The sequence below is a fragment of the Galleria mellonella genome, unplaced genomic scaffold, assembly GCF_026898425.1.
Source record: "Galleria mellonella isolate WM207_F2 unplaced genomic scaffold, CSIRO_AGI_GalMel_v1 utg116, whole genome shotgun sequence".
Classification (NCBI taxonomy): Eukaryota; Metazoa; Arthropoda; class Insecta; order Lepidoptera; family Pyralidae; genus Galleria; species Galleria mellonella.
In genome coordinates this window covers 1,140,972-1,153,855 of record NW_026441978.1, presented here as the reverse complement: position 1 = coordinate 1,153,855, position 12,884 = coordinate 1,140,972, and the positions used below count along the sequence as shown (strand labels likewise).

At 37.3% G+C, this 12,884-nt stretch overlaps 1 protein-coding gene and 1 non-coding gene across 2 annotated transcripts in view; one reads left to right on the top strand and one right to left on the bottom strand.

The window, feature by feature from the left end:
- Positions 1-12,884, bottom strand: part of LOC113517691 (solute carrier family 23 member 2) — a 33,604-nt gene that overhangs the window by 17,160 nt on the left and 3,560 nt on the right. The window contains exons 4-6 of the mRNA XM_052893676.1: positions 12,542-12,662; positions 8,239-8,472; positions 5,449-5,584 (exon numbers count right to left, since the gene is read on the bottom strand). Of these exons, the coding sequence (XP_052749636.1) occupies positions 5,449-5,584; positions 8,239-8,472; positions 12,542-12,662 (491 nt within the window). The remainder of the gene's footprint in view (positions 1-5,448; positions 5,585-8,238; positions 8,473-12,541; positions 12,663-12,884) is intronic.
- Trnaa-cgc (transfer RNA alanine (anticodon CGC)) lies at positions 9,371-9,442 on the top strand. Its single transcript has one exon. It is a non-coding gene; the product is annotated as a tRNA-Ala (tRNA).

Here is a 12,884-nt window from a genome sequence, read left to right as displayed (position 1 = left end):
CAGCTAAAGTTTTTGTTAGGTCTGACGTTTATACGAATAAAAAGTATACTCGTAGTTGACAAGTACCTCTAGTTTCAAATAAAAAAATAAAACTTGAAAAATACCAATGCCCTCTGCCATGAGTAAAAATGCCTCTACCGTAGGCGTCACAGTGTATACTGTGATGTCCGTAGTTCACGTGTACAGATGATAGTTACCACTTTCAATCAGATGGATCGTCCGCTTATCGGCCATTTTGATATAAATAATTAATTATTGTGTTCTACAAGATTTCATTTATGGAAAACCATTCTATGGGATAAATTTTTTTTATTCAACTTAGAATGGCAAACAATCTGACGGCCCACCTGATGGAAAGTGGTAACCGTCGCCTATAGACATGAGCAGTACCATGCACATAACAGAGTGTACTGTTTCGCCCATGATACCCCCATGCGTTGCCATTCCTGAGGACTCAGGTGTTACTCCTCACATTAGTAATTTCACACCATATCACATCCTTCAAACCGAAACACAGCCAAGTAAACACAACTGCTTCACGGTAGAAACACGAATAGGACAGAGGTACCCAAGCAATCGATTTTTGTCCAAATCGGTGTGCAACTGACGGAATTATTAAGTAATAAACATAAAAAAATACACTCGAATTGAGTGAAACTTCTTTTTTAAGTCGGTTGAAAATAGACATGTTATTGCATCAGCCGTTAAGTGTTCACTGGTGAACATAGCCTCTCCCTTAAGGGGGGTTTTACTAATACTTGCTACGCTTGGCAAGAATGTTGTCAATATACATGGCCGTTAAAAACTTTCACATTTATAATAGACAAAATAAAAAAAAAAAAGATAACCGTCTATGAACGACAGTTTTCGATGTTGATCTATTAATACGAGTAAATAGATTAATAACACCATGCCCCAGTTTCCGTGCTGCCTGTTGCTTCAATATTAAAACAGTTATAGATGTTATTAATTCCAGTAGATCGATCCAGCTGTATGCAGGCGTGGAGCGTTCACCTTTGACCTTACTAGTTTCCCGGACAGTTTCCACCCACTTACACCTAAACAAGGTGTCGAAAATTGTCCCAAATAAACCCCACTAATACAAATATTACATTTGTGTAAGTGAGTTTATTTGTTACATCGTAACGCCTTAACGGCTTAACCAATCGCTATGAAATTTGGTATATATGTACTATATGGGATGGTTTTTTTTATACAACTTAGAATGGCAAACAAGCTGACGGCCCACCTGATGTAAAGTGGTAACCGTCGCCTATAGACATGAGCAGTAGCATGGACATAACAGAGTATACTGTTTCGCCAATGATAACCACCATGCGTTGCCATTCCTGAGGACTCGGATGTTATTCCTCTGTACCCAGTAAATTCACGCCACGCCACTCCAAAGTCAGTAAACATATCCCGGTCACGCGGATGAAGTCGCGGGTAAAAGATAGTGAGATATTGTATATACTCGTAGAGTATACATACATAACCGTACCGTATGGTCCCGGCATAGAATAACCCCTTCCTTTCCCATGGGTGTTGTAACAGGCGACTAAGGGAACTTAATGTTTGAAACTTAACTGCCTTGTAAAAGAGCCTACCGCCCTTTTACAAGGCAGTTCAGGCAGTTGTGACCCATATTTATATATATATATATATATATATAGTAACTCGATGAAATAAAATTCCACATTCCAAATTCAAATAATTCCAAAATAATGTGTAACGAAATGACACATGTCACCTACCTGGCGTCTCTAGGGAAGTGTTTGATGTCTTCCCCGTCCCAATCCCTCCCACCCCGACAGCAAAAAAGAAGGTCACCATGTTGTGACCCTTTACTCAGCTATCCCTGGGCAAATTTACCCCCGGTCACAGGGGATTCGGTGTTCGTGTTCACTCCAATTGAATTTGATTCGATCCTTTACTGATTCTTTGATCCTATGCCGTCCCGGTTGTACCTCCACCCCCCTCTGCCCCTTCCTTTAAGACTGGTATCGGTCATTTGTCTGTGTGCGTTTTGCTAATTACACAACGATACTATTGCTATTATGTATTATTGATGACATCTAGAAGTGGGAGATATTTAAAAATAATTCAAGATTGTGTTCCTAAAAACAAAACTGCAAGAATCGATTTTGATAAAATCTGTACTGAGCCAATCAGAGGGCCTACCATGAAATATTTTCCGAAATTTCGAAGCCAAACGAAACACAAACTTGATGTTAAAATTGCATAACACACATGCCGTTTGGAAATATTAAAAATGTTAAAATAACGTTTCTTAGGACTTTTATAGTAGGATGTATGACGAACGAAATGTTAAACTCCATTTACTGGTCCGATTTTAGTATAAACAAAAACACGAAATTGAGTCCGAAAATTCGGAATTTCATTTCATGGTAGTCCCGCTGTATGTATATAAATACAGATAAAAAAATAATTTTCCAAATCGATTTATAACTATAATAATAAAAAAAAAATTACAATCGAATTAAGAATCTTACTTTTTTTAATTCTGTTGAAAATTAATATGTAAACTCTTATTAATTTTAAAACTTATTTAGAATATTTAAAGTGTTATATTTAAAGTGTTATATATAAAGATATAATCCTTTTTCTTTTTTTATTTAATTAGCATGCATAAATACATTAAAAAAAAACTGGATTTTTAGTACCACTTAAACCTCTTGGGCTTGTGTGTGATACTTTACATTTGGTTCTCAAATGTCAATATTTACATTAATATTCTGCTGTTTTAGCAAGGTTGGACAGTAAATAAGCTTTCAGTTTAAACTTTATGTTTTTAACAGTGATATTGTTTCGCAAGTCGGTAGGTAGAGAATTTATTAGATATTAGATATTATTAAGATGTGTCCAGTATTAATCTGGTGCTTGTATTGTAACTGTAACACCTATTTCTCTATTTCTTTTTTCGTATCTATAACTTTTTGTCTCCACCAATTCACAATTTCTATCAGACATTCAAAGGTTGACTGGAAGAGATCTCTTTTATGTGATAAGTACATTGTACTCATTCTTTTACCCTAGTAAAGCATTCTTAAGAAATCAGGGTAATATAAGACTTTACTGTACAGTAAAGTGTTACAAACAAACTTCTGTTAATATTTTAAACAATATTTATATATGTATAACGGAAATTTTATAAACTTATTATGTTTATCGTTTCCGACAGTTATTTGTCGATTTCGTCCGGAAGTCTTCTTCAGGGGGTGTACAGTGCCTTACGTCATAACGTCTCGTCTCGTCTTTCTAGCGAAACGGGACGGTAATTCATCAAATTCCCTTTATACATACACATATATGTATAAACATGAAAGGCCTTCTATATAAGAGCAATAGAAGTCTAAACAAACATTTCTAGAATTCATGTCAATCAAAAAGTACTACACCTAATTAAACAAGGTAGTTGCAGTCATTTTCTCAAAAACTTAACTTCAAATCTGGTATATATTTTATCTTAATACGTACACAAATGATTACCTACTTCCCAAATCGATACATACAAAATTACGAGCAAAATCTCCTAAGAAAATGTAACTACATGTGAAAATTTTACTACGCCCTTCGAAAGAAGTTGTCCATTTTTGAAATAAACACTGGGTTACGACTGGCCATGTATAATGGGTATTGTTAAATAAAATGAACTGATCTCTGAAAGGAAATTGTTTATTGAACTTGCCGGCGGATGTGGGGATACCGGCTCAATACGTCACGGACGAAGTTCGATGCCACAAAGAGATATTTCGGGCTTCGAAGGGACGATCCGCAATTTGCTATCCGGTGTCTTTCAAAAACCTTCAGGCCTTATTTCGATGATCACTTCCGTGAAAGAACTTTGGGAACGAATCGACGTAAATAATTAAAGATTGTGTCCCACAAAAAACCGAGTTCAATTGTGACAAAACCACAGTTGTTTTGATCTAGAAACTAAAGTATTAAACCGAGTTTGTTAGAATTTAGATGGGATTAATATGTAAATATATTCTTACAGTTAAAATAAGGATTTCAAAATCGATTTAGAACTAATGGAGTTGAGGGGGGGGGAGGGATTGTTAATAATGCGGACTACCAGTCTCATTGTTAGCGATATGCCCAAAAAGGTCGACCTCCACGTGGTCCCCCCTGGAAACCATCCCGCTGAATTCCAAGTGAATTCATCACCATTTGGATTTGGATGCCGAACAGTTAACACTGTTAATTTTTCAAATTCAAGTTAATTTGCCTGAAGACGCCTCGTTTAGAGGTGACACACGTGTCGCAAAACGTGCGTGAACAAAATGGCAGTCGAAGATTGACAGCTAATATGGAAGGTTGTGGAACTTCTGGTAGTGATAGTGGTGATCAATCTTCGAGTGTTGGCAGTCACACACATACTAATGGTAGCGGTAATTAAACAAAATAAATCTAATTATTAAACCAGTGACGTGGACTTCGGCAAGATAACACCTGTTTCAGTAGGGGGAAAGGGGTTGTTAGCAATGTAGTTTGACAGCCCCATTGCTAGCGATATCTATTTTAAGTCGACCTCCACGTGGTTCCTCCTGGAAACCATCGTGAACAATTCTTATTGAATTCGTCACGATGGGCTAACTGGCCTGCTTCATCCTCACCTATCATCTTTCACTGGTGCCCCGCCGGTGTATACCGATAGCGCGGGTGGGGTTACCATTCCATTATCACCCATAGAAAAAAAAAAAAACACCTATTTCAGTAAAATATATTATTCATAATATTCTAAATAGTTACATAATTCCTTTAACATTAATTCATATGACGTTGATTTTGTAAGTCAAAGGATCTAGCGTGTACCGTGGGAGGCAACGCTTCTTTGTAAGCTTGAGGTCGCCCGCGTGGGTGAAACATCGGCTGATATGTTGAGCATACTAAGTTCTAGGTTTAATCCAAAGCTTTTCCAGCGTGAAATAAGATAGATAGATAAATAATTTATTTACATTATTATTATTATTTCAGCCGACTTATTTCAACCAGAGGGAGACTTTGTACAAAAGTCGATTGCTTGGGTACCTCTGTCCTATTCGTGTTTCAACCGTGAAGCAGTTGTGTTTGCATGGGTGTGTTTCGGTTTGAAGGGTAGGATATGGCGTAAATTTACTGGGTAAAGAGGAATAACACCTGAGTCCTCAGGAATGGCAACGCATGGGGGGTATCATGGGCGAAACAGTATACTCTGTTATGTCCATGGTACTGCTCATGTCTATAGACGACGATGGATTATAACCTAGCCGAATCATAAATTAAACTATTATTTAAGTTTTTTATGGTTGTGATCTGTTTTATGTGCCAATAAAATAAAATAAAATAAAAAATTCACAATCTGTTTTTACAAAAAATACATAGTGAACGGGTATTAATACAAAATTCTCTCCTTGGTAGTGTTAATTAGAGTCACTTACTTACCCAGCAGCGATGCCCCACTGCTGGGACGCAGCCTCGGCGGCGTGGTCGAACAGCGTCAGCCCGACCAGGGCGACCGTGGGCGCGATGGTGAGGGGAGTAACAAACCGAAGCACGGAGCCGATCACGCCCAGGTAACCTGAAAGAAATATCTACTTATAGTACATTTGAAGAATATGTACCAGTGCTTCCCAACCTTTTTTGTGCCATGCCCCACTTGAACATTTCTAAAATTTTTATGCCCCCATATATAATTTTTCCCGACAAAGTTTACTTGACGACTCTAATCGCCCAGTTGATATTTTGGTAACGTCAAACGAAATTATACCTAATAAATATTTACAGCATTTTTTTTTATTTACTTTTTTTGTTAAATCTTATCGTTTATCGTATCTCGATATGTATTTCAAATGTCTATGTCGTCTCATATCTGTAGGCGACGGTTACCACTTTCCATCAGGTGGGCCGTCAGCTTATTTGCCATTCTAAGTTGTATAAAAAAAATTACTATTGTAATCATATGGAGGAAACAATAAAGAGTATCTATCTATTTATTCTTATTAAAAATTTTTGGATTTTTCCTAATTTCAATTATTTTACGTACTATCCGAGGATAATAGTGATGCTCGGTAGATAGAACCTTCGGGACATGCAGCTCAATTCATGAGCTGTTTAATCAATGTAATGCGATCGCTAATTTGTTTGTTTGTCTGTTTTTGACTACAGCTATGTGTTGTTGGCCCTTTCGGCTATAGTCCGTTTTTTTAATTGATGATAATAAAATGGCAACCTCGCCTGCGCTAACGGTATACGATGACGGAGCACCAGTGAGGGATGATAGGTGAGGATGAAAAGGCAGGTCAGTTAGCCCATCGTGAAGAATACATCTGGAATACAACACGATGGTCTCCAAGGAAGACCACGTAGAGGTCGACCTGACAGGATATATTGCTAGCAACGGGATTGGTAATCCGCATTACTAAAAATCCCCTCCCTCCGCTAGCCCATTTAGTTTGGCCTATATACGAACTATCGCAGCTACAGTCTATCTAGTAAACGCCTGCTATTTGGACAGGAATCGTAACCTTAGGTGATCGTAGAAGTTTCGAAATCTTGGAGTACTTATTCAATAAGACTCCAATTTTGTCCGCTACTCCTTTTAAGTAAGATAGAAAAGCTGACGTTACATTAGCTTTTTCATCGCGTAAAGCGCCAATAGTGTATTTAAAATATGTGTAAACAACGCGAAAGTTTAAAATTAACAAGTGAAAAGGTAGTCCGAAAACAGTTTCAATGCAATACCACGTATACCAAAATTTTCCATCTGAGCCAAGATCACCGGTACAGAGACTGCATCAAATACCTTCGCCAAGTCAAGAAATATACGCCTAGATACTTATTATTTTATCAATAAACTGTAAAACATGTTTAGATAAGCCAATGTCTGCATCTTTAGTAGATTTCCCGACTCTGAATCCAAATTAGGTCTTAGATATGATACACGCATAATTTTTATCTAAAAATGACAGAACTAGTTTATTCATAATCCCTTTTAGCAGTTTTGAATGGGTCGATAATGTATATTGATGTCAAGTCGTAGATTAATGTGAATTGCTCTCTAATCCCTAGATTGTCAAGTTGACATCTGTCACTCGACAGGTGAGCGGCGACATTCGGTCTCTATACAAAACTCCCAAAATAATCCACCTATATTTAGTTATCTATGCGGTTACCATTTTCCGGTTACTATCCATATTCCGCGGCTTTTTGAACGCATCGTGATGCGAGTAACTTAGAACCTTCCTCGAGGAATAAGCAATTAAATACATAAAACTTTCTTCCACGCACAACCACTCTTTGGAATCAACTTCCAGCAGCAGTATTTCCGAACCGATACGATATCATAACCTTCAAGAAAAGAGCATATTCCTTTTTAAAAGGCCGGCAGCACACCTGCAATGCTGTTGGTGTTGTGGGTGATCATGGGCGTCGATAGTCATTTACCATCAGGTGAGCCGCATGCTCATTTGCCCCCGATGATGTAAAAAAAACATAAACTGGACTGGAACTCTCTCCCAGCTTATGTTTTTACATCCAAATATAACTATGCACCAATTTGAGACAAATGTGAATAGGCTATTCGTGGGCCCGTGAGCTCCGTCTTAGACCACATTATCACTTTCCAGGTGAGATCGTGATCAATTGCTCAACCCTTTAATGGAAATAACAAATAAAAAAAATATTCAAATCCGGCTGGTAGTTCCAGAGATTATTGCGTTCATACAAATCAGCTCTTCCGCTTTATTATTTTAGTATAAATTCAACGTTACGTAAATTTTTTTTATTTTACACTTATTGTTATTATTATTTATTGTTACGGGGACAAACGAGCAGATAGCCCACCTGATGGAAAGTGGCTACCGTCGCCCATGAACACCTGTAACACGAGAGGAGTTGCTTGGTCACTCATTACCATAGGAAGACTGTACAAAAGTCGTTTGCTTGGACACCTCTGTTCCATTCGTGTTTCTACCGTGAAGCAGTTGTGTTTGCATACCTGTGTTTCGGTTTGAAGGGTGAGATATGGCAGTGAATTTACAGGGTACAGAGAAATAACACCCGAGTCCTCAGGAATGACAACGCATGGGGTGTATCATGAGCGAAACATTATACTCTGTTATGTCCATGGTACTGCTCATGTCTATAGACGATGGTTACCACTTTCCATCGGGTGGTCCGTCAACTTGTTCACCTTTCTAAGTTGCATAAATAATATTATTACTGAAAACTCACCAAGAAATAGCTGGAATAACGCCGACACAGCTATTGCTCCAGATAGCTCACACATCCTGCTGGTCCATACAGCTCGACGCTCAGCATCCGTCATAGCAGACAAGGCTTCAGGGGTAGGGCACTGCCACACTGGCAGTCCAAGGATGGCCAAGGTTGGCACTAGGAAAGAAATGGTCCCGCCCTGGACGATGGGCAGTCGGCAGCCGAAGGTCGCTTGCAACCATGTTATGAGGCCTAGAATATAGAAAGAGGTTTCAAATTGTAGATAAGTGGCTGAGATGGGAGTGTTAGAAAACTGATAGGGTATATTGCTAGCAGTACGACCTCCACGTGGTTTCTTTTAAAAACCATCGAGTTTAATTGTTTTTATCCTCACCTATTACTCTGTATTGATTTTTTTTTTAATTTTTTTTTTTAAACAATTAGCCAAATCAAGAATTATCTGCAGGTAGTGCCCCTTGGAAATTGACGTAGTATATAACATGTACTAACATATTAGAAATGTAAATATTTAAATAAATGCACATAAAGTTAACAGAGATTTAAAAGAGTAACTGTTGAGTTTCTTGCGAGCTCTTCTCAACAGGTAACGACTTTCCGAACCTTGCATTCATAAAAAATGACAATTTAAAAGTGCACGTAAACAAGTATATTTGCTTAAAGATGTTCTGAATTTAAATCACAAAAACTAGACGATTTTTATATTATTTCTATGTCACAAAACTGAAAATATATCCCTTCCAATAAAGAAATGAATTAATTTATAAACGACGTAGTTCTGAAGCAACAAACATAAAACGACCGAATTGACGACTTGCTCCTTTTTTTGCAGTTGGTTAATGATACAATTAAGTATTCATATTTGCAGTCGGTTAATAATGCAATGCAATATTCTCTTTTTTAGGACAATTGAAAAAATTATAATGCGGAAAAATAAAACGCGTGCTCGCAGCGTTTTCTAGAACGGATCTAATAGCAAATTCGCGCTGTGAATCGACGAAATAGCCCTAGTTTAATATAATTAAAAAATCCTGTGTCGCTAGTCATGTGAAAGTTGATATAACAAATTATATTGCATGATCAAACATTAATACGTACATAGATATGAGTATTTTCGTCAAGTCTTTCATCGGGGGGTGTAACTCAGTGGTAGAGTGTCTGCTTCGCATGCTGAAAGTCCTGGGTTCAAATCCCAGCACCTCCAAATATTATTTTGTTTTATACTTTTTTGTCTTAATTTAAATTAAGGTATTTAAGGATCTTTATATTTTAAAACTATTTATTGTAATAAAAAAATAGTTTATAAAAATCTTTATAATTTATTGAAAGAAGAAAGTAGAAAATGATTAACTTTTTTCTAAAACCTTGAATAGTATCTTAGTGCATTCCTATCTACTAATTTTTTTTTAATAGTTGATAGTGGAATGGCAACCCCACCCGCGCTATCGGTATACACCGGCGGGGCACCAGTGAAGGATGATAGGTGAGGATGAAGCAAGTCAGTTAGCCCATCGTGACGAATTTAACGAGAATTGTTCACGGTCGCTTCTAGGGGGAACCACGTGGACGTCGACCTAATAGGGCATATTGCTGGCAATGGAGCTGTCATACTCCATTGCCAACAATCCCTCCCCCCCCCCCCACACACACACACACATGTACTCACAGTATTATAATATTACTTTATTACCTTTTAATGTATTTGTTCATTTATAATTATTTGCTTTTCATCTAATGATAAGTTTCTGGCGATTACAAGCCGAGAGCTTAGTACTAGAATCGCTGTTAAAGTATTACCTTATCCTAACTACGTAAAATGAATAAATAAATAAAATAGATCATGTACAAATAAAAAAAGAATTAAAAAAGACACCAAAATTTAAAATTCAAATAGAAATATACAATCGGAGACATCTTTATCACACATCTAAGCGTTTAATTAGCTTAATCTATATAGTTGTTAAACCATGATTTGTCAAGTGAATTTATTAATCCAGTTAGCGTAAACGTGATATGGAAAAATACATACAATCATATTTGTAGTATGTGTTATTTTATGAACAAGGTTCAATATAACTTCAATGTTAACTATAATTTCTTACCGCGACTTTGCTCGCGTGATGCTCGTGCAGTAGTTTTTTTTAGGAACTGCTGATGACAGCTAATTTATCGAATACTAACTATCGCCCACTGCTTTGCACGTGTGATTTTCAAAAATCTTTTGTTATCGGATTGTTACGTAGTTTGCCAGTGGCAATGCTAAACGCTTATATCTGTCGGTAAAGGAGTGCCTAACGAATTGACTAACCTAAAATAAAAAAAAAGGGGAAAGGAAATGTTAGTAGTAAGATTTAACAGCTCCATTGCTAGAAATACACCCTATCAGGTCGACCACCACGCGGTTACCCCTGGAAATCATAGTGGTTATTTCTTGTTCAATTGGTCACTTTGGGCTAACTACCTGCCTTTATCCTCACCTGTCACCCTTCACTGGTGCCCCACTAGCGTATATCGATAGCGCAGGCGGAGTTACCGTTCCATTTTCACCAATTAAAAAAAGAATTCAGACATTCCCTATAAGGCTGGAATATTTATCCAGATGTACTAAAGCCTCAACAAATTTTAGAAAAAGAAACTACTTGTTTTTGCTGTGCGTTGATAATTAGTTTTTTTTTTTATTTTGTTAGGTGAAAATGGTATGGTAACTCCGCCTGCGCTAACGGGATACGCTGGCGAAGCACCAGTGAAGGGTGATAGATGGGAATGAAAACAGGCCAGTTAGCCCATCATGATGAATTCATCAGGAATTAACCATGGTAGTTTCCAGGGAGAACCGCGAGGAGGTCGACCTGGTTGGGTATACTGCTAGCAATAGGATTCTCAGTCTCCATTACTAACAATCCCTTTCCTCCCCGTTGATAATTAGTTAAAAATTATTTTATAAATATAGATTTTGGTCTAAATTGCATGATTCTTTTTTTTTATTAAACTGGATTACTTTCAAGGTAAGTTACAGACAGATAAATTGTCGATGTAATAGAATCGACTAATTAAGATAAAAAAAAATGTGTAATCATCTGAAATCAAGGCCACTATTATATTTTTATCATTATATAGTCTATGGATTCCCAGCATAGAATAAACCACACCTTTCTATCCCGTGAGAGAAAGGTGGGATATGGCGTGAATTTACAGGGTACGGAGGAATAACACCTGAGTCCTCAGGAATGGCAATGCATGGGGGGTATCATGGGCGTAACAGTATACTCTGTTATGTCGATGGTACTGCTCATGTCTATAGGCGACGGTTACCACTTTCCATCAGCTGAGCCGTCAGCTTGTTTGCCATTCTAAGTTGTATAAAAGAAAAACCTTGTATTTGTTTTAGTTCTATTCATCTCAAAGAGAAAGGCAAAGGGCTCTACCCATACAGCTCATGTCTATAGCTAAATTTTTTTCAAATTATAAATTTTTTTGGTTTTTTTTTTGAATTGCTGAAATAATATTCCACACAGAGTTGTTAAAAATTGATTTATATTTGAGGATATATAAAATCGCCATATCTCATATTCTTTTTAAAATATTCTAACACACATAAGGTCGATAACATGCAGTTGTAACATCGTTTAAACAGTCACTAAATAATCAGCAAACACGGAATTGTGGTGTACGGACAGACGACGCGAATATTTGCTTCTATTTAGCAACTGTATGTGAACAATTTTAAGGTTATATAATGCTAATATTAGTCTACGTATAAGAAATAAATTTTTTTTTTTTCAGTACGTACTGATTTTTCATCGTTCATTCATTCTTTGCACAAAAGTCGTTTGCTTGGGCATCTCTGTCCCATTTGTGTTTCTACTGCGAAGCAGTTGTGTTTGCATGGCTGTGTTTCGGTTTGAAGGGTGGGATATGGCAGTGAATTTACAGGATACAGAGGAATAACAACCTCAGGAATGGCAACGCATGGAGGTACTCCCCATGCGTCGTCATTTCTAAGAACTTTTTATGCAACTTAGAATGGCAAACAAGCTGACGGCCCACCTGATGGAAAGTAGTAACCGTCGCTTATAGACATGAGCAGTACCATGGACATAACTGAGTATACTGTTTCGCCCATGATACCCCCCATGCGTTGCCATTCCCGAGAACTAAGATTTTACGCCTATGTTTTCTGTGTTTCCAACCAAAAAAACTATTGAACGGATTTAAATATTTGGTACAATGATAGATTATATACTAACTTACAACAAGGATTCTTTATATAGTGATTAACATGCAGCTAATAAAAAAATCTTACCTGTAACAAATATCATTGTGGATATAATATTAGATCTATCTGGATCCGTCTCCTGCATGCACAGCGCTGGACACAGGATGAAGGGGATCGCCACTATAGCGCCGATCATAGTCAAGTAGTGCTGGAAGAAGATTTACCTCTCAAACAGGGGGAAAAGGATTTTTGGTAACACAGGCGTATTTAATTCCGGACCCACTTTACTAATTGTCTGATGCCCAACCTAGGACACGAGTGGAGCTTTTAACTATATATGTTCATAGGCTACGGTAACCACTTACCATCAGGTGGGCCGTATGCTTGTTTGCCACCTCAGTGATATAAAAAAAAATATGTCTGAGAGTAA